The sequence below is a fragment of the Bombus impatiens genome, unplaced genomic scaffold (assembly GCF_000188095.3).
Source record: "Bombus impatiens unplaced genomic scaffold, BIMP_2.2 scf_0525, whole genome shotgun sequence".
NCBI classification, from domain to species: Eukaryota; Metazoa; Arthropoda; class Insecta; order Hymenoptera; family Apidae; genus Bombus; species Bombus impatiens.
In genome coordinates, this window is record NT_176944.1 from 712,187 (window position 1) to 735,794 (window position 23,608).

The window sequence follows — 23,608 nt, forward strand, 5'->3', positions numbered from 1 at the left end:
AGTGTTATTTTTGTAGTGAGAAAGAAAGAGGATTTATAGATTGTAGATATTGGATAATTCATTCTTGGCGATGTAAATTTTTGAACTTCGTTTATTTTCCTGATTTATAATTATACATAGATGTTTCTTGCTATTTTCTTTTTATAAAAAGAAATTTTATTACAAAAAGATCGATGATTGCATTTCATAATAACGCTTTAGGTTTTTATCTGCGTGAATAAAACGTCTATCATTTGTTTAAAAGCATAGGAATTATAGAAAGCCATATATAATTCACAGGAATTGCATTTGCTAAACAGTGAGATTTGTGTCTATATATGTGTAATTAACAAATATGTATATCATTTAAGTAAAAGAATTCTAAAGATTTAATACGATGTAAAAAAGATTCCATAGTATCTGCTCGAACATTTAAAACACTTTTTACTTCCTTTCACAAAAAATATTTGATACTTTTAACGTTCTAAATTCTTATGTTTCAATGTATGTAATCGTTGTATGTACTACCTCTCGAAGTGAAAGTACAGGGCGTTACACACTAGGAAGCAAAGTCATTGTGATTTATAAAAGCCGTATTATGAAGTAAAAGTTCGGCATTCTTTTTTTCATACGTGTAGTTAACTGCCATAACATTCATAAAACTTTCAGTATCAGTTGTATACGAACTGAATCAAAAATTAAGAAATATACATTCAGTCATATTTAAAAGGTACTCATTTTTCATAATTCCGTTTGAACTTGTAACTATTTCTCTAACTTTTCCAGTGAAACTTTCGTTGCCGTATCTTCGGCTTTTTTTCTGTGATTTCTCAATTGATCTTCGTGCTATGCTCTTCGCATCGATTCAGTTCGGTATTCGTAATGTATAGGCAGCAACACTGAAGCACGTCTTGAATTTCCATCATTAGTCCAACCGGACATCCAGTCACACCGATTCTAATGAGTTTATCGGTATTAATGCCAACTGTGTTTATGGGTCATCGGTTGCCCTAATTCTAATTCGATCGAAACAGTAACGGGATCCTCGAATAATTAAGCCAAACGAGCAATCGTTGGATTTCTATCGCAGCTAGAGCAAATATTAGTATATCGTGGATTTTAGCGTGACCATAAATGAAATATTTGTAGTTTTCTAATAATTTAAAAATACACATACTATGTAATCCGAAGGCATTTCCTGAAGGAAAGTTCTGTTCTAACTGCACCATTTTTTTAATTAAACCTCCGTAGCGAAAGTTTATTTTACATGCACGAAGCTGAATTCATAGTTACACAAACAAAAGAGGCAGACAGCGAGCAACGTGGAATAATGTTATTGGGAAATATGATAATTTCTATTATAAGATTAAATAAAATAATTTCTTAAGTTCCTTCTTACGTTACGCATCCATATGTTTCAAAAAATGTTCGTCACCTGCTACAAAAATCTTTCAGAATTAACAATCCACTTAAAAAGTTGCAGAAATTATTCCACAAATTTTCCGACAATTATTACAATCTCATTGAAACACTAATTCGGAACTTTAGTTTCCAACTTTAACTGTCTTGTACAACGAATAATTCATACATCGTGAAACGTGCTGCAGAGGGTGTTCTTCGTCGTGTTATAGTTTCACGTTGCAGCCTCGTCGCGAGGAAGCACTGCCAAATTCGCTCCGCTCCAGATGCGTGCGTTCCGCGGTTCCGGTAAAAATCCGGGTTCCACCGCAACGAAAATTTACGTCACTAAGAGGCGAACGTGCGCAGCGATGCGCTTGCCGTAACACTGTTTCCTGCATCCTTCGCCTCGTCTTCCAAGCCGACGACCTACTGAGGGATAAGCAGAGGATGTGACTGCGTAATCAATTTTTGCGCGGACTTTTAATTGCAGAGTTTTACGCAACGGAAAATTCACCGCCGACGATCGCCTACTCCCACAATTGCGTCACGTGGCTAGGTTACTCGCTTCCTAACGCGTTATTAATCATCGAGATATAGTGGCTTGTAAAAGAACTTGGCTGTAAAGATTTTACGTGCTTTTTTTTACTGTATATTCCGTTCTTAAAATGGAATCTTCTCAAAATTTACATTCTTTGATTCGTTCTTAATACGTTGATTGATCCGTGTTATTAAATTTGTTGATAACGATTAGAATAAGATACATTTCATAGAGTAAATGTAATTAACATAGCGTGAATTATGTAGCTAATATTGTCGGAAAAAATATAATGCAACTATAATGTGATATTTTGCAAAAGTTAAATGTTATGATGTGGTATACTTCGGTCTATTGCAGCAAAATATATATAATTCAATGCGTAACAGTCTGTGTGTTACATTCAAAGATCAATACCATTTAGGCGTAGTATATATATGTATTGTAGAGAATTAAATTAATTTATTTAAGGAAAGTAACAAAAGAGAATCCAGAGATTCGTTTGAGAAACTGACGAGATCCTGTATGAGAGAGGACGAACTTTCGTGAGATTTGTGCAAATGAATTTTTGTGCAGTTAGGCGCGAATGGATAAATGTTTTCGAAAGTTCGAATGATGTTTAGTTGTTGGAGTTCGAACGAGACATGTGTTTCATCGGTTTGTGGAAGTTTCGCTGCGCTTTCGGCTGTGAAATAATACAAATTTCACGCGATTTATGCGTGTCTGAGAAGTGATGATAATTGGTATAGTTGTTAATTGGCGATTTGGCGTTAGCTAAATCATAAAGTTATATATATATAGTCAGTCTCTTTATTAGGAACTTACATCTGGTACTTGCAATTGTAAGATATTAAATTTAATAGCTGACAAAATAGGACGATCTGATTCAATAAAAGCTTTTGGACTCGATAATTTCTCAGGTATCTCTGAAAATTCGATAAAATAAAAAGATATAACGTAAATGATTAAATTATGAAAATTAAAATCGCTATTAAACTTACCAGAAATAATTATGCAAGAAATACAAATTTTCACAACTGGATAAATTAAAAAATTATTGTCAAATTATTTGAAAGCCATTGTTAATTATTAATTTGGGGAATTGATTTAAAAAATGTCAATTTATTGCACTTAGCATTTTAGGGTTTTCAATAAAAGCATGAACCTAAAAACTAGAATAAAGGATTTCTCGACAGCCTTTATTTCCTGGAACATGAAGATATGTTACACGCGAATGATGTTAGATTTGCAAGCTGGAAGAGACACAGCTTTCTTCTCTTGAAATCCAGTGTTCTCGCGAATTTATGGTACTATGTATGTCGGTTTTTATTGGAATGTGAGAAGATACTCCAAGCGCTTCAGGTTTTAATTGGAATTTCGGAACTCTGTCTAACCATAGATAAGCGGACCAGGTAAATCCAGAGAAATTTACACAACGATTCAGAGTCGGAAAAATGACAGAAAACTTCGTTTTCATATTTGAAATTCAATATTATGAATTGTAATTCTTATAAATTCGATCGTCAACTGGAGAAGGTTGACGAATAAAAATTTCCGCTTAATTCAATTAATTCAATTTATTCGTATCCGATGCTCGTCGAACGTAATGATACTATTTTTAATTAATCGTAAGATATTGACCCGAATATCGAAGATAAATAAAATATAAAAAACTCTCTAGATGGAATTGCTTTTATGTTAAACTCCCAGCTATAATCGTAACTTGATCATAGTGGATAATAATGATTTTAAAGTAAGATCGTAATATATAAGTTAATTGGTAAGATTAGGCTTTTACCCAATTACCCGTTAAATTGCAAAGAGATAGTACACGCAAATACGAGAGAAAATAAGCGTCAAATTTTAAAACATACGTACAGATATCACTATTCGCAATCGAATTAAGAATAACGTAACGAGTAAAGCGTAAATGTTTTGTTTGTTAACGAATGCTTCGTTTTCTACCATTTGTAGAAACTTTCGCGCCCGAAGATAAAATCCTTTTCCTGACATTGTACTTTAAAATATTGTCAGATATTTTAGAGATTTCTTCAAAAATTGCATAATTCACTTACTATTCACACGTCACCGAATATCATTAACCCATTTTGCATTAGTCTCATTTCAATGTTTCAATACTTGGCAGACTAATGGACTGGGAATTAAGTGTCGTTCTATTTATTTTTTTCAAAATGACCACCTTTATGGCTACATATTTTAATCATAATTTATTCTATCTTTAAAATAGGATGGATCGATACAATTTCCCTGAACTGAATAATTCATATGCAATCAATAGCTAATGTGTTAATGAGTTAACCTTCTCCATCTTTCATCTTCCTTCTTCTTCTTATTAAACAAAAAAAAAAAAAAAAGAAATAAAAGAAAGATAAAAAGAAAAGCAAAAGCACAGTAAAGTACAGTATGTCATGATGAAACATATCCAGCGCAGACCTCCAAGGAGTTCTAACATCGTGTGAAAAATTTCAAACAAAGGCGATATATCAAGATCGCAAAGCTGTTGGTTGGGCAGGCCCTTATCGAAGCATGGCAAGTTTCTTGTATGATGTTCGACGTGTTACTTATTACTCGTCGACACTGAATGACGTTGAGAAGTCCCGCGAAAGAAGCTTGATTTATCGCGGCCGGAATCGGCGTGTGGATAGCATGAGAAAAGTTGCAGATGCGATCCTGCGACGTTCCACATTCGAATAGTCGATAAATCGCGCGTCAAACGCGGCCAGGTCGAAAAGAAAAGCAATTTGCATTTTGTTTTCCGCGTCGTTTCATTGTTGGCAGCTAAGCGAGACAAGTTTCCGAGCAAACTCGCGTTTCCTTCCCTTCTATCGCAGGAAGTGGATCGAGAATAACGTGGCTGTTCGTCGGTTTATCGTTGTCCTGGCCATCAATCATCGTCTGCGCCGATTTAACGTCATTTTGACTCGTATTAACAGAAATAATGGACCTTAATGAGCGTAGAATGCCTTGTTAATCGTGCCATGGGTCAGATAATAGGGGAGAATTGCGAGAGAAATGCAATAACGCTACTCTTCTTAGTTGAAATTATATTTCTTTGTTGCTGCATGTCACCTTTGTTTCTCTTTATTTGATCTAAGCCGTTTAGTTATTATTTTGTAACAGCCTGTATATTGTAATGTAATATATAATTATAACTTTACTTGAAAGGCAAAAATCGCAGGGTTCTTTAAGTATTTGAACATATCTGGAAAGATGGAAAGATGCCAGATAGTTTTTGTTAAATGAAAGAATTAAATACATAAGGATAGGAAAAACATTAAACGTGAATTTAATAGCATTAGAAATTGCCGGGCTTCAATCAAGTTAAAGTGCATGACGGAATAGTTCTTGAGTGGTACTGTGTTTGATAAGATAGAAGCACAGTAATCGATTCGAGGGATTACCGTAAGATAAGGGAATTAACTTTCCTATAAATTGATGCTCTGGAATTCGATTCCAATTGATTTACACTCAATAAGACATGTTCGATACCGAAAATTTTCTAATTAAATCTGACTCGATGAATCACGGCAGAAATATATAATTTGTTAATTCATTATCTCCTATAAATTTGTTCGCTATAAACTTCTTCTGCGTATTCTGAGTCGTTATATTCAATGTGTCCCTGATAATCTAAATTGGCACAATAAATTAGCACATTTTCTTTCTTTACGAGATTAGTAAGTGTTCTAATAATTAATAATATGTGTTAAAAATTTATTCGATGGAGTTTGATAATTTCTTCTATTAATTAAGGGAATTAATTATACACAGTCCTGATATAAAATTGTCAGGATACGAATTGTCCTTTTCTACAGATCTCTATCAAATATTTAACATGTCGGAGTGTGATTTCGAAGACAACAAACTCTCACAACAAAGAGTATGTGGTATCTATCTCGCAAAACTCGTACGATTACTTTCATTGATCGTCGCGATAGATTTGCAGAATGACGAAGCACGTATTAGAAATGACGGCAGAATATCGTCAGTCCATCATACGCCACTCGATTAGTATTCCTCGGGCTAAATCTGTCGCGGTAAATCTACCTTCGAATTCCCATCGTAATTTCGAATCGAAGTGACTGGTTAAACGCGTCGGATTGCCGCAAACGGCATTCGAAGTTTAATTGCGCGAGCCGTGGCCGCTTCGGTCCGCATCACGCGTTTTCACGGAACGTCGCGAACACCGTTCTTTTGTTTCCGCCGAACCTGGTTATTTTCTATCGGGGTAGACACTTATCGATTCAACGACCCTCGCTACACGCGAACTTCCACCAACGTCCGAGCTTTTATTACGAGTTTGATGCAGACTTTGATTTCCCGCGTGACGAAAGAGATTTAAGAGTTAAAAGATGAATCCGTGGAATATGAACGAATCCTCTTTTCGTCTTAGTCTGACCATAGCAATGGACGATTTTTCCTGTCGAAGCATCCAGAGATGAAGTAAGATCCGAATCTCATTCCTTTGCATAATTTCGTCCTCCATTCTTTAGCTATTTCGTATTGAAATATTTCTTTCTAGTCATAAAACGATATTAATATAAAGAATTTCACGAAACCGTGCCTTTTCCCCGCGATCTTTGTACGAACAATTCACAAGTCAAACTTGAACTCCTAACTTTCTGAAATTTTGTAAAATTTTAATGCCAAAGAACTTGATCCATACTTATTTCGTATTATAATTTCATCAATGTTTCCTACTTTTAACTTTGTCCAGTTAACCGATTTGGCGACGCATATGCTGCAAGCTACTATCATTGAACGACTTATCGATTCTACCACTCACATTCATCGTCGGAATACATTTAATAGTCACTCTATCATAATCGCTTCATAATACAAAGGCTAGCACGTATTCCACACGTGTTTCGAATTGAATCGAACAAGCTCATTCATTGAACTCTGAAAGTCCCGGAAGTCGTAACTGATGTTTAACCTTCGAGGAGACTCGTTCGTGTGAAACTTTTTTAATATTTCGAAATTTTCGCGCCGTCTGCTCAGAGTAGGGTTTTTTGTAATTAACTGATTAAACGAAGGGGCGCTACGTTATCCGTGAATTTGACGAAAAAAAGCAATTAGCTGTTCGTTCGATCAGCCGACCAAGGTGAAGCACGTTTTTTTGTCGGGACGAAAGTTACGTAGTTGCCCCAATTGAAGGTTGTTCGTCCTCGGATTGGAAACGTAGGGAAACTGCGGACGCCTTATCGAGCCAACGACTTAATTTTCATGACGAGCGTCTGTGTTATTTCGCGAGCACACGAGGGATTCGTCTTCCTTCCGTGCGGACGAGAAATTTAGCTCGCATCCTCGGGACGTGACACGCGTTCAACATTATGGGAACGTGTTCTCTGGAGAATTTCATTAAACCGGACTCTGGAATCGGCGACCGTGAAACGTTGATTTACGTTTGACGCCTCGTTGCGATACGGTGACTTCAAACGCACCTCCACTAACGATCATCATTCCTTTCAGGTGTTCATTACGGCTTTTTCGCGTTTCCTCGAGATTATTTGCTGAGCGTTAAATTTTATTTTCGCCCGTTAACGTTTAGATTTATCTTAAATTTATTATTCAAAAACATACAAATATTTTTGCATCTTAAACGTCCATAATTTCTTTCAGATGTACATTACGGCTTTCTCGTATGTTCTTAAGATTATTCGTTAAGCACTCAATTTTATTTCAATCTTTAAACGTTCAGCTTCGCTTCAAACCCATCATTTCAACACAAATCTGTTTGCATATATTCAAACAGCTACTTTTAGGAGTTCATTATACCTTTTTAGCGTATTAATTATTCTCCGATTGCAAGGCGGTCCACTATTTTGTTCAACAATTTAATTTCTTCCTAGAATTTAAAAATTTGTCTCTCTCGCCTGTCGTTGAAATATAAACAAAAGACACTCTCTACAAATAATGTTCTGTAAATCTGTAGAGAAACTTCTTAAGAAAACCATGGAGGAGTGAACTGATCGACGATGCTCGCGTGTTTCACGTGCTAACACGTACTGGTCGCTTCAACCTGCTCTTATGTGTCGTAAGCAGAAGTATCAAGGTGCTAGTTCTTTCTTTTTCCGGTTTTTATAGAATACTTCACCATAGGGAATTGAAGTCAGTAACTAATCTTATTTCACCTTGAATCACGAAACAAAACATCTTCACAAGCTGATTTTCTTACTAATGGCAACAAAAACGAAGTTAGCGGAGAAACGAAACGAATCTTAAGCTAGGGGTTCCGCATCATCGGATGCAGCAGCAAATTAGCAGGTTCGTGTCGAGGCGGCGAGGCTTACCGAAGGGAGGATTAATCCGATTTGCATTTAATCAGTACGCGAGCCGTGCGTTGAATATTCAAAACACACATTGAAGGGTCTTGCTGGATCGTCGAGTTGTTGCATTAGGCGGTCCACTGCTATACATTTGTCTTTCTTCATGAACGATGCTACGATGGCCTATATATCGTGTTTTTATTCCGTTGTAAAAATATAAAACACGGTAATAATTTTTTTTTTAGAAAAAGAAATAAATCATAATGAGTTATTATCGTTATAAGTTACCGTTTCCGTGGCAAAAATTGATTAGTTGACAAATCAAATAAAATTCTAGCCCTGTATTTATTTTCTCCAAATTTGTATTTTTATTGCGAACAGTTTTAAGAATTTGATTTAACGAGAGATCTTACAATGTAATAAAGACACGTACGATGTGTAATTAATTAATTAGTAAATATTTCAGGAGTATGACTTTGGAGTATGTTTGCTTATATGAATCAGTTGAGAAACAAAATAATCAGCTACATCTTGTGATACCTAAAAAAACAAAAAAATAAATAAACACTGATTAAGATTTACAAATTTTCAGAAGATGAATTTATTTAGTTTGGATACTGATGGCTTACATTTGAATTGATAATGGAATTTATGATTTTGTTTTTCCTTGTCAGGAAAATGATATTAAAGATAATTATCGAACAGAATGGAAAAGTAGGCAAAAAATATTGAAATCTAAATGTTTGAAAGTGGGTGAAGAACAATGTCTGGCGCCAATCCCTCGTTTGTCGAATGGTTAACACGTTACATAGGAATCACGAGATATCTCGTGTTTCTACCTTATTGCTTGCAGGTGGATCATGAGATATCTCGTGTTTTATTGTCGATGAATATTCATTATTCAGCATCGAGTAATACAACAGCTTAATTTTTGAGCAAATTTGCCTTGCTTAATCGTGCTATAAATGTTGATCACGTTTTGTGTTGGATACAAACATATTACTCATTATGTTTACACACGTTATATAAATTATAGAATCAATGATTCCTATTGTGGATCATTAATAATTACCATTCTATAGATTATTTTCTAAATAATAATATCCTTTCTGTGTTGAAAAGAGCTGGTAAAATATAGAACCAGGTTTATTCTATTTATATAACATCCACTTCTTTTTTATAAAAGGTAACTGTATAAGTGCGATACAGCTTTTATTAAAAAATTTGTACAATGTATATCTAATTCCATTCACGGATGAGATTAAAAAGCGTAAGGTTTTATTCGCTGTAATTAAAATGGAAAATGAAAAGCGTTCTGGCCGCTAAAAAAAAACTGACTCTGCGAAGTGCAAACAAAAGTGTGAATTTGACGAATTATCCGCATCGCGCGAAAGAATGTAAAACATTAGTTTCCATTAAATTGACGTGAAAATGGCGTACCCACATCCGAGTGTTCCATTATTAATTTTCATCCTGCTCCTTTTTCCTGTACAACGTATTTACTTTATGAGTGATATTAGCGAAACGCTGGAAAATGAGAATAAAGACACGATACTTCTGTGAAAATGCTGGTTGTTTGCTGAGTAACTATAAAACGCAACAGATACAAATATTTGACGTGCATATTTAATTAAGCGATCGAGGGGAACGTTTTAAAATTCACGCAAGCACAAACGAACGTTATATGAAAAGAAACGGATGACCAGAGTAAATATAAAATGTCAAATAGATCTTTAATAAGATAATAGCTTTTAAATCGATCCTTTTATTCATCTGTCGTTTATCCAGTGATATAGGTTCCTTTACTCTAAATTGGCATTTTTGGGTCGCAGGTAACCGTATCAGTTTGAATTAGATTTAGGTTATCCAATTCTTATTTTATATTCGAAAGTGGGTCAAAATAAAGATGTCACGTTCGTAATAAATTCGAACTAAATATTCCAAAATTACGTGACGTAACCCGTATTTAATCCAAACCGTGACAGTCATCTATGTCCGCAAGGTGCAAATTGAAACTGAGAGAACGACGTACAAAGAGCATTACATAAGAGCTCACATTTTTCTCGATAAGAAAAAAAAAAGGAATAGATATTTCTATCTCTGTTAGCAAATCGTTAATGATACGAGGAAAGAATCGACACAAATGTTTGGAATCGCAGCGAAAGCAACGTGGCGTGCGTTGTTTCCGTCGAAACGAGAACGAGAGTGCGACACGATGAAAAGTGTGACACTCTCGACGCTCGGAGAAACAGATCCAGGAAACGAAGAGCAAAGGAAAGAAAGAGACAAAAACTGGTCGCGCGTGTCGAGGCTGGAGTTATAATCTCACAGTGTCGCGAATGAGGAGCAAGGGATTAAAAGGGAAAAGCGGCCAGGCCGTTCGTTTACGCGGCATCCCGTTTCCGCGTTTATGGACGAGCCTCTTCAAGAAAGCTCATCCTCTTAGCAACCTGTTAAATATTCACGAGAAGCGGCCGTTTGAGCGTGCGTTACCGAGTCGACGAGTTGCGGGACCTGCGAGACCCGAGCTGATTCACCTGGCGTCGAGCTACGAGCCCCTTGAGAACCTGCCTGCTCTTCCTTCTCCTTTTCCTTTGCCTATCTACCTTGCCAACCAGACAAAAGGCTCGTTAAGATTTCCTCCTTGGAAATTACTGCGCGCCCGATTAAAAGGGCTGCTCGGTTTCATTAAACCTTCAACTATCACTGCTTGTTTATGCGTCTGGTCTGTGGCTCGCGTTCCACGCAACTGTCGCGCGAATCTCGTTTCTCTGAGAAACAGAAACGGTTCTTCTTCAGAGTTGAACTGCAGCTTGTAACTGCAGGTTGTAAAGGTGAATAGTAAAATAATGGATATTGGAATTTGTCTGGTTTTAACATGTATGTTCGGTTTAAAAAAGATGGTAAGGAATGCGAGAATTCGTATGAGTTTTGATTGGGTCCATGATGATGTCCTTGCAGGACTTATATTTTTATAATACATATTAGTAATTGTATTTTAATAAAAAAAGTTCTACAGTTGATTGAAAAGTACTCTTACACTTACAAACGAATAATAATAAACGTAATAATACGATAGCGTGTGCTACGCTTGGACAAGATGAATTCAATATTCCAGCCTCTCAAACGACGTTGATCACTAATTAATTCACTCGAGGCAAATTCATGAATATTGTCGGAGAACCGTCGATAATGATGAGCATTGTTCAGTTGATGGAATCAATAATCTGTTTACTAATGAACTATTATACAATATGTTATGCTTGAATAAATATCATATTCCATCATTAAAGGCAGCTACGACTAAAACATATTTTAGATAAATTCTTGCTTTCCTCAGTTTCTTAACAAAACACGTTTCCAAGCACATTAGTATAAAGCAACACGATCCACGGATAGCTATGTAGTATCGAAGTTCCGAAAGTTTAGGATTACTATGTATTTCGCAAAATTTAAAAATTTGAAAGAAAGTTAGCCTAAATTATAGTTACATGGTTTTATGGTTTGTTTCGTCGGAAATGTACGAAACTAAGAGAAATTATTTCTAGAAATTATTCATATCGTTAGAACATTGTTTCTTCGATCATGGTTTTTGTGGAATTCAACTAACTCTGTAGAAAAAAAATCAAGAGCCCTCAAATCCGAGGAATATGATAATAAAACCTACTATCATTTACTATCATCTAAATTGCTATTATTCAAATAGACATCACTGATTCTCGAATTCAGAAGATGTCAATTTCTTTTATCGGATGTCGCTTCACGATCGTCTCCTGAATTTTCTAGCTCTGCAAATTCCCGGAGGGTTTCCTCTTGCAGTCTGAATCCAACAGCGAAAACCTGTCGCCATAATTCTGCACCACTCGGTTCCGATTCCCCTGAGCACGGAACGAGTCTCTCTCATACGTAAGATGCAGAGAGCCGGCCAAAGAATTCGGAATAGGGTCGCCATAATCGTGGTAATCGACGTAATCGCCCCTTCTTTTGTCCAGCTTGTTCCATGAACCATAGAAACGACACATCAGGCCACTGTACCAGGATTTCAGGAGCTCTGGAATTATCGAGACGAATTTTTCTCTACTACGCTCCACTTGGAGTCTTAGAGACGGGCCTTAACCTTTTTATCGCCTCTTCTTCTCGAAATGAGTTTTAAGGATACTCTAGACTCTAAAGTACCTTTAGGGTAGTTTTTTACGTACTGGGTTATGATCTCTGTGACTTCTGCATAGTGTATTTTATCACGGTACTTCCTTTCGAGATTTTTTTTTCCAGTTATAATGACTTATACAGAGGCGTTTTAAGACTTTTATGGTTACGATTGATAAAAACCGTGAGAGTTTTAGTAAACTGTCCTTAGGGTTAATGTTTCGAATAATTATTAGATATGGATTCTCTAGTTTTCGATTTATTTTCAATAATTTGCAAACATACATTTACAAACCTAAACAGTCGTTCGAAATCAAGAAATTAACAGAAATAGACTAGTCGTGTTCTTCTCACGCGCTCTTCGTATATTAAGTTATAAACTTTTTTTAAACGTTCTTGTATCGTAAATATAACAATTTTATTAACATAAACCCTTAACACTATGTTGTTAGTATTACGAAACAAATAATCGTTGAATATAAGACCACGGATTCCACACATAGTTTCGACGATAAAATTAGTAGCGGTGGGATTAAAATTGGATTGCTCATTGTATCCTCTGGCGTCGCTAAATAAATCTACCGATATTTCGGAGTACGCTTGATGTCTTATATAGAATCGCTGTCAGTGGCCTAGCGTTCGCAAATATTTGCCTGCTATTTAGCGATCGACGATCCTTGCGTTGGTTTGATCGATTGCTTTGCGTATCTTCCAACCAAGGACTATATGGGTTTCCATCAATCTTGAACATCGAATGTTGTTTAATTTACGAAAGAGTGATTCATGTCAGTTTTGTTTGGTATTATTTGACGTACAATTCAGAAGCACGCGATGCGCGAGAAATATTAATTGAACGATTAAATGTTAATTGGTCAATACGAAAATATAAAATTCTGTTAAACAAGACTATCTGTACGTATTAGTGACTTATTATTAATTTGCGGTGACAGTTTCGTCGTTCTCGATGATAGCCCGGTACTTTACGAATTATGATATTAATTTAACGTGAAAATTAATATAAATTTATGATGCACTCTACGTTATCATGCGGCGATTATAACTGATTCGAAGAAGCGATCGATTCGATCGGATGATTTTTAGCGACCCCATCCAGCCCTGCAACAAGAAACATTTTAATTAAAAATATTACATATACGTTATACTACGATGTTCTATTATTTTTTCTATAAAATTAAATAACATATGTAACATAGGTATATCGTATCGTGATTAACATTTTATATAAGTTCGTCAAAAAAACATTAATTGTCAATCAAACGTAGTTGCATAATAAATAAACTTAATTAAACTCCTATAAATATAACTTGATTGATTCCCAGGAAAAGGAATAATTGATTACAATTTATTTGTTTGATGTTTCTAATTTTACGTTTTATATAATATCGTATCGTTTCTATATTTTTCAATTTTTACAGTCGACCAATGTAGTTTCTACTGCAGTTCTTAATTAACAATAAAATCTTGTTAACTTACCCCACATTAGCATACGATAGAGTAGATGGTTTCCTATCGGTATTATCACCATAATAATCGTCTTGATCATAAAAAGGCCTGCCCAACCAAAATATGTTTGGATAACGTATGGTATCTTTCGGTACAAGTGCTTCGTCATTATCTGCACGTCGAAGCGAGAAATTAAATTACTAACATTTTACCATTATTTCACAATATTCACACGCATTCACTGTTATTTTCCATAAAATGATGTTTTACGTTTATTTGTAATTAAAAACTTCACTATATGTTTTTAGTTTATGAAAACGTATCACGGGAGAAAATAAGTTTATAGTCCACTTGAATAACGTAGAAAACACAGCAAGCACCAAGAAACAAGTTTTTCAGGAGAAGAAGAAAGCTTATACGTTAATGTAGTCCAAATTCACGAAAAAAAGAAGTGTATCTGTAGAAAATCCTGTATTCGCCAGCACTTAGCTATAAAGAAAACTTAACGTTCTATTAATTTAGACAGATGGCATAGACAACAGTCAAGAAACGATCAATTAATTTTCGCGAGTGTTTATATTTTTCTCTATAGAGGCGAGGTTGTGACACCATGCTCTAGTATTATTAATAACTATTTAGAAAGGGAAATTCCATTGAAATTCCATATTGCGGTATTCTCATCTCTCCAATAAGGAATGGAAATTTTTCAATCGTGGCACTTACAGTGTTTTCTACGAGCACTTTTCAATTATGGAATTAAAGAAACGACATCTTCAGATCTTGAACTACGCGATTAATTGCAAATTTAAAAAATTTTAAGACACTCGAAACTACATTGCTACAATTTTCAGTCAGCCATGCGTCGGAATTTGATTTAATATTTAACAATATATCAATAATAAATAATTAATCATTGCAGTTTCAGCTTAAACTTACAACTTTCTTGTTGAGGAAACGGTTTCGCGTCGACGATTACAATCGCCAAACAGATCATCCAGAAGAGTAGCACACCTTTCTTCATGTTACTGGTTTAGAAAACAAGCTCAGACGAAATCGGAGTCGAGTCTTTGTCTGATTCGCGATGGTCTGATCCGCTCTTATATACCACTGAGAATCTCATGCACCATGACACAGTGATCTGTTTGTTCCGTAACAAAGAAGTTGTTAATTCGCATTCGAAAACGCATCGAGGATGACGAATACTGCTAATGAAAAAAGCAATCTCGAACGGGCGGCGTGGAAGCTGTTGATTTGTTCTTCGTTGCGCGTTTATATGAAAAGAGTTAAGATTTCTGGATGAAACGTGTAAAACGTTTCACAAGTGTGTTTACTTATTGCTCGCTTACATTTCAGGGTATTGTATTTCGTCGAAAAATAGTTCGATGAACGAAGCGTCGTTTCGAGAAAAAAAAGATGAAGTCATTGTGCTCCCTTCAACAGAAAAAAATTCTGCTAATGATTTACATTTGTTGTTTGGTAATTTTTTACATTTGTTTATTCCGGTATATTATACAGGGTGGTTGGTAACTGGTGGTACAAGCGGAAAGGGGGCGATTCAAGGGGTGAAAAAAGAAGACGAAAATATAGAATAACAATTTTTTTTTTTTAATTTTTCCATTGAGACAACGATCTACAGTGAGATCCGTTATAACGTACCGCACGCGTACCGAGCGAAAATTCAAAGTCGATTTTCTCGAAAACAAAGCCTCGAACGAAAAATTTTTATTCTATATTTTCGACTTCTTTTTTCGCGTAGAATCACCCCCTTTCCGCTTGTATCACCAGTTACCAACCACCCTGTATACCGGGTAATTTAGAGGATCAATAATGTACCTGATATTGAAATTTAATGATTGATATTATAATTTGATATCATTATCGAAGAATAATCTTCTCTTAGTATGTGTGCTTGAAGATATATTTTCATGGGATTAAAATATGAAGGATACGTAGAATCTTGAAAATCATACGACTCTTATCGTTTATAAAATAATTTCTAAGATAATTTTATATTAAGCAATATCTGTTGTATCAAGAAATAATTGCACCGTATTGGGAAAAGGAGGAAGAAAAATTTTAACCGTTTAAAAAATTCAAAGTATGTGAAACATAAAATATAATGGTGATAATGAAATACGTAGTTACGTTCAAAGTTGACAGTACTCACACACGGAACGTATTCTTCATATGCATATACATACATATAATATAACCGATATTTCCAATTCTCGTGATTATTCCGCAAATTATTAACAGGTCTACGTAATCGGTAGTTAATAAACTCTTATCATATCGTCCAAATTAATGGTTAAATATCTTATCTCGATACAAGTTGGTTGTTTAGTATCGTTCCGTAAATTAATGCCAAATCTCATTAGATACCATTATCGTTACCAAATTAGTGTAATTTTCTACTTAGGCACACGCACTCCATTATCATCTACGCTCGTCCGACCGATAACTAAACCCTCTCCTCGACGTGCCTTCCTGATAACGGCCACATGTAATTAGTTTCGGTAATTATCAGCAAGTTGCACGAACTCATGGGCGAAATTAGCAAATCGTAGTATCTATTTGTAAAATAACACTTATTTTTAGATGTTCAAATGTGTTCGAAGACATAAACTACGTATCTGGAAGTAAAATCTACGAAGCAACTACTTCACTAATCGTAATTATACAGATATTTTTTAAATAGAATATTAAGCTTAATTGGAATTAATTTTCAAATTAAGCTTCTTTAACCATCCCGTAGTTTTCTAGTTTTTTTTTATTATTTTCCATGTAAGCTGTCTTTTCATTAAAAAATATTCGCAAACCTGAGAAAAACGAACCTCTGATATAGAATCGAAACGAGAAATTTCGTATGCTAACGATATAATGCATATGCTCGTGATATATGAAAGCAGAGATTCTGTTTGATTTAATTTTTTATTTTAATCATTGATCTTCACGAACTTAAATTGTTATAATATTTATATGTGTCTACTTATATCTTTTTTCTTTAAAACTCGAAAAGTTTCCTGTCAAAATAGGATCATATTGGAGCGAAAATGATCTGAAGACTACAAAATTGTTAATATACTATTTAATTAATATATTCATGAAATATTTATTTAATTGTTAGAAATTTTTATGCACATTTCGATCGCGTTGAAACATCATCTGATCGATCAAATTGTTAATCGTTCCACTTACGTTTCTTTAATGCGGACTGTTTCAAGATCAGCGAGCATATCTTACGTACGAATAATAATTCGAATAATTCGGTTGTTGAAAATTCGATTTACCGCGACACTACCATCTGAAAGGAAACTTATACGTTGCATCGGTTTAAACGCACCAAGGCAACGCCTTGGTACCAGTAACCCCATAGAAACTTGCGAAATACTTGTTCAATAAAGGTTGCCATCGCGGCTGTTGTTAAGTCCCATATCCGATTACAATTGTTGAGAAGGTCTTAGGGCTTTGCGGTGGCCGTACTTTATACTACTAATGCAATTTCACAGGAAGAACAATAGGATCAATGGAAAGTTCGGGTTATCCGATTGACGGAACTCTCCAGTTAATTGAAGTGCTAGCGCCAACAAGGAAATTGAACATAACGCAGTTTCTTGCAGAAAACGCGATTATTATTTTAAACGAAGACTTTCGATCGTCGTGATAATACTCTTTTAATTCTGTCTGAGCTGCACTGAACTTTGTTTTAAACACACTCGGGCTGTTCATCAATAAACAAATCAAACGAATTCATCATTGCAAACATTGGACAGTACGTCAAAATTTGATTTAGAAAGTCAACTGGCAGACCCGCAGATTTAATTTGAAAAATTGTGAGTCTTGGAAAGCTAAGAATATCAATAATTCTATTCTTTTCCGTCGCGTCATGACCAAATAGGTTTAAGGATATGTGGAAACAGCCATCGATAGGTTTTGATTTTTCAGACCATTGAATATTTCAAAAGTTGTGATGAGCATCGAAAATAGATTAAATCCGTAAAGCTTTCAACAACCTCCTGAAATTTCAAAAACTTTCTACAAAAGTATTCAAATCACATTGTTCGAATGCTCAAGCAGCTACTCAGCAAAGAAAGTAAAGGTATACAGCATGGAAGTGCTTACTCTGGAATGTCCTAATCATAGAAATTCTTACTCTCAAATTATCATAAACCCTAACATTACCATAGTATCAAGCTACCCGAGAAAAGCTACTACTCGTCGAGAAAATTCATCTATACGACGTCCAGGATTGCAGTGGCTAAAAATATTCTTTTGAGTTGGGGGATATTTTTAAAGATAACTTTAGACATTAAAGCAACGAAAGCAGTTTGTATACGAATATTCCGGTTGAAGTTTATCCTTCGACTTACAAACGATTGATTTTACGCTAGAAATATCTAGTGGTATTAACATACATTTTGTGACATCCTGTATAAGCACACGAGGCTGCACTATCCATGTTTCTCTAACGTAATATCACGTTGAAGAGTTTCATCGGTATATCATAAAAACTGGATGCCTCTTTAAACAGGTAAACCCTAGTCACGAAGCTACCCAGAATGGTTGAGTGGCGATGCTTCGTTAATCGATTATCGTTATTAGGTTACCGGCGACGAGCAGCTGGAGAAGTGGTTACGAACCAAGCTCAGCTTTGTCTCGTGCATGGAAAGCTCGTGCATCGGTGGTTGGTCTGGCTCGCGAGACGAGCTTTTCGCCCGCGCGATTGTTTCGCACAGAACGGAAAACATCGCGTCACGAGCCGACACGGTGAATGGACGAACGTTCATTGAATAGTTAAGATCTGCTGGCGCGCTTCCGCCGTTAACGACGACGCGTGTTTCGCGCGTGCTTTGTTGTTTCGTCAGGTTCGTCGCCGGCTCTCTTATTTTTCCACCGTGAAAATCGACGTGCTGGTGACGTGGAATGCCTCGAGTGTTTTGTGTGCAAGCGATTTTCCGTTAATAGGGAGAGTGATGTGAATTCAGAGGCTTTATATAGATTGTTTTCTGTATTTTTGTGGTATCTTTATGAAATATTGAGCGAGTAGGTATGTAGATTGTTTGGATAGATTTGGGAAGGAATGTAAGTGTTAAAGTTGAGAAACGATAATATTGACTATTATATCATATATCTTATACACTGTCGACTGTAAATATTGAGACACCTGTTGATTACATTCAGGAGACTCTAATTTTTTGTAGTAAAAATTTTATTTGCTGTTTTACATGAAACTTTATATAAAACTATAACTTTTACACATAAACGTTGCGTGCAACTTACGTAAACTGCAAATATTTATGTATGTATAAAAAATGTAAAAATGTACATAATGCTCATAAAGCGTAAAAACATATAAAATATTCAAAACGAAATGTTCAATATGATATTTAATGGGAGGAACAAATATCTAAATCTCTGTATAATTTGCATTTTTCTAGTTGTACAAAAATATTTATAGTTTATAAAAGTATGAAATTGCATAAATATCTGCAGTCTAATTATAAGACATGTATAATGGGAATTAAATAACAGATTTATATCAAAATACCTGGAGAATGAAAGCCTCTGAAAGTAAGCAGATGTCATATTATTATTATAACCGGCAATGTACGTTGAATAACCGAAGTGTTTTGTAAGGAAGCGCATTAATAACTCTATTTAATAGTATTTTTATGGACTTTAGAGTGGAATATTATAATATGTAAATAATTTGAAGAGGAATTGCACGAATAGACTTTGAATGCAGTAGTTTGTAATTAAATTAATTAGGAAAAATATTTCTAGTAGAATATCGCGTGGAATTTTGAATAAGAATTTGCACAATTTATCGAAGATAATGCAAAAATAATTTAATTAAAGGAGTCTGGTTCTTATCGAATCATCTTTATACATATACCTACTTACATGTATATTTATAAGTAAATAAATTTACTTTTCATGTTCATGACGTGTAACGTGTAACGCGCTTAAGGAATTCAATTTTTGTTTCGTCAGATAATTTTTTGGTTAGCAGAGGGTTTAAAAAAAAACAAAAAAGAAAAAAAGATAGAAAAGATAGCCTTGCTGAAATAGATAAAACAATAGTTCCAATCAATTCGAGTTCTCGTGAAGTAGTATCCTACATCGAACGAAAATATTTTTTAAACTGGGTATCGGAAAACTACCGCAGATTTTGAAAAACGCAACGCAAAGAGAAGGAATAAAAAACATAAATACAAAAAGTAAATAGATATATAAAAGTATAGAAAATAATAGCAAAAAATGAATAGAAATACAAAGATCTAAGAAAGTGAACGAAAAAGGTACAAAAAAATTCAAAAAGCTAAACAAGGCGGATAAAAAGAATTCTAAAGTAAATAAGTTACAACGATCGTCGAGGAACTAAAGATCTTTAAGATATTCGTCGAACATACGTGAAACGTATCCAAAATGTTTCAAAGCGATAAAATTGTCCTAAAATTTCAAAGAAATTCCACGTTGTTCACCCAGTTTACTCAACCTACAAAAACCATCCAAAATTATTGGTGATCCGATTAGCCCGGTTAGCGAAATAATTGGCCGGGAAACAACAGATCCATTATGTATCCGTACAGAAACATCGGCAAGCATTGTGCAGTAATTATCCCGAATTACGTAGCGTATTTAGTTTCCGTCGATCCACGTCGCCGTCAGAAATTACTCGACGCGGCAGTTGTCGTGCTGAACACACGTGTTATTTGATCCAATGATGTCCGTGGGCTGGGCTAGCGTAATCATCGTGAGAGCCGCTATTGTGCCGGATAGCTGGCTGATACATTGCAAAGATTATTGCCCTTGGCACACATTCGTATCTCGTTCTACAAATTCGACTTGCCTATATATATTCTCGTTCAACTCACTTCTACATAACCACCGAACTTTATTCAACTAGATATGAAATGAACAAACATTGCAAAATGTATAACAGTGAAACTGTGTTTTGGATTGACTAAATAATTGCTAGTAGTATAGGTAATTGCTGTTTTTCCATACCAATTAGATTCCTCTTTCAAGAAAGTTACAATATAATTTAACCTGAAATTTATTCCTTCTTATTGGGTTGAGACGTGAGTAATTGCCATTATTCATATTGCAAATTCTCTTTCTCGAGACTCAAGTTACAAAATCACATCATCTTACATGTATTTTTCGTTATTGTAGTCGCTGTTCGAAACATTTCCGGATTACTGCGAACGATTTTATTATATTATTGGGTTGGCAACTAAGTGATTACGGATTTTGTCAATACCACCTAATGACAATCAATCAATTAATTGCCAAGCCAATATAACTTTAGAATGATAGAATAGCTTGGCTTATCAGTTGCGAATAAGAAAATCCGCAATCACTTAGTTGCCAAAGCAATATATCATATGAGCTATATAAGTAAAGAGAAGTGAAAGAGTCCTAAAAACGTAATTTTGAAGATTTCATGAGAGTCATTAACCCTTTCGCTTCGGCAGTCCAGTCCGCCGAAGTACTGTCACTGAATGGAAGCGCGCGCCAGAAATGCGTACAGGTCATTTCGTGGATGTCGCCTATAAGGGCCGCTTGTACCCACAGGTCGTCTCGCGGGCGCCGCCTATAAGCGGCATCCGAAGCGAAAGGGTTAAAAGAGATACAGACACAAACGATAGATACAAAAATCAAAGTGCCATGGGAAATGGTAATATCGTGTCTTTATAATGCACAAAAACTTCATGAATCTTCACGAGATCGATAGAACGAAGCGTTGCGTGGTGCACAAAGGTCTCCATATTCCTGGAGTGTTCATACTTAACTCAAAAGCGGATCCTTCACATCATTATCGAGGAACGCGATCACGCGCGTTTCAGGGAAAAGGAAAAAACGAAGAGATTGCGTGGCACGATAAATCTACTCGCGTGTCTGTCAGCTATAGATGCTAGTCCGATTCTCCCTAAACTGGCCCATTGTCAGCGCCTCGATAATTTCTCCTACTCGTACAGTCTGTAGCAGTTTCCCTTTTCTTCGCTCTTCTTACTCGCTCTACAAAAGAAAGGAATATCTCCTTACTCGTACGTCTTTGACTTCAAGTCCGATTACGTTTCGTGAAAGAGGCTGCTCTACGATTTTCTGATCACTTCGGGGATTCGAAGGAGTCTCCGAGTGCTTTGACCTCTAATACCCTTTCATCGACTTCGCGGATCTTGTGTAGTTAGTTTCAAGCCTGGTTTCCAACGTGGACATAATTTCCCCGTTATCTTTTCGTTTTAAATCTTTATACATACATTTTCCTCATATTTCGTTTTAGTCGGTAGAGCTACTAATTTTCTAGAATTAACGGAGAATTCGAAGTTCTGTCTTGATTCAGATGAAATATTCTAATTTACCTCTGGAAGATGTTTGCGTACATTTGCAGGCAAAGGTGGATTTTCTGGTAGGATTCTCACTTTTGCATATCTTGCACGCGATGCAAATATGCCACAACGAAATACTGCAAACATTATTAGCTCAAGGAAACTGACACATAAAGCCTTGTTTTTCAACTTCTAGTAACTAGGATCTTATCAGTCTAGAATGTCTTGTTTTTCGTGGAATCATAAATGAAGGAAAATTTTAAACCAGTCAACATCTTTTCCCACACATTCTCCTTCCGGTAGTTTAGTTTTCCTTGTCAGAATTTTCAAATAAATGAGAAGAGTTTGCAAATCTTAAACTCGAAACAGTAAAATTCTTATCTTTTAAGTAGTAATTTTCAAACATTGTAAAAACACAATTTTACATAAAAAATAAAGTTCTGTTTTATCGAGGCTATTAGCGTTTTAAATGAACATTTCCCTGTTTCTTCGCTCTGTCCGTAAGAAGGTAATTTGATTGTTTGAATTACCATTTAAGGACATCCTGGTCATTCTTACCATATAGGAAAGTCCGTTCACTTTTCCTCACTCGAGGATGCAATACGTTTTGCGTTTTAAGTCTGTGCATAAATAAAATTTACGCGTTTAAATAAAGCTTGTATAACACGTTAAACATGTTGGTCCAATGTATTCGTCACCTATGTGCGTAAGAAGTGTGCAAAACTGATCATAATGCTCTAATTGAAATATTTGTCATGTTTATCGCTAACTACGACGACATTCAGCTATTTATAATATTATAGTAGCTAAGGAGAGTTGATGTGTTTGTTTATTTCGAACATTATTTATCAACGATGTTATGATATCAGATATATACTTGACATTTTAATTGATTGATATTTTTCAATATCTTATTTTTGTAAAATTCCAACAATTAATTAATATAAATCGATTATAGTAGATATATAGTTATCGAGAAATCGTATTTGATATTCTATATCAATTCAACACGAACTGGTTTCTATTGTTACTTGCCTCTGTCGTATTATGAATGGAAGAGGCGCGCACTAAAATTGATTAGTAATTACGTATTACAGGTGTGTTCAGCTATGCAACGCGTTTAGTATGAAAGAAAAAGCGTTATTAGACACGTTGCGATTATAAATTAATTTCGAAAGTGCCACAATTTCTGTACCACCGAGCTTTTGTCGCAATTAATTCGAACAGCTAAGATGTACAATTATCGCGCGTTACTTGCACGACTGAAACAGTTACGGGGAACATGCATGGCATTTGCATAATTTCACGATTCACCGTGCATTTAAAGAATATTGCATTACGTTTGAACCTAAGAATACCCACAGGGACCGGTTTCTTCTGACACAGAATGAGTTACAAGTGGTATTTGTTGTGTTTACGACAATGTGATTTACATCATCGGTTTAATTCGTTAATGT

At 35.3% G+C, this 23,608-nt stretch overlaps 2 protein-coding genes across 3 annotated transcripts in view; one reads left to right on the plus strand and one right to left on the minus strand.

Moving 5' to 3' along the window:
- The window catches only part of LOC100740297 (phosphatase and actin regulator 1-like), a 147,625-nt gene that overhangs the window by 16,893 nt on the left and 107,124 nt on the right, over positions 1–23,608 (plus strand). The gene's annotated exons all lie outside the window — the stretch shown is intronic.
- On the minus strand, positions 12,592–14,945 carry LOC100750041. The gene is made up of 3 exons (XM_003491170.4): positions 14,752–14,945; positions 13,846–13,987; positions 12,592–13,467 (listed from the first exon to the last, which is right to left on the minus strand). The coding sequence occupies exons 1-3, from the start codon at positions 14,834–14,836 to the stop codon at positions 13,449–13,451; spliced, it is 246 nt and encodes an 81-aa protein (XP_003491218.1). The 5' UTR covers positions 14,837–14,945; the 3' UTR covers positions 12,592–13,448.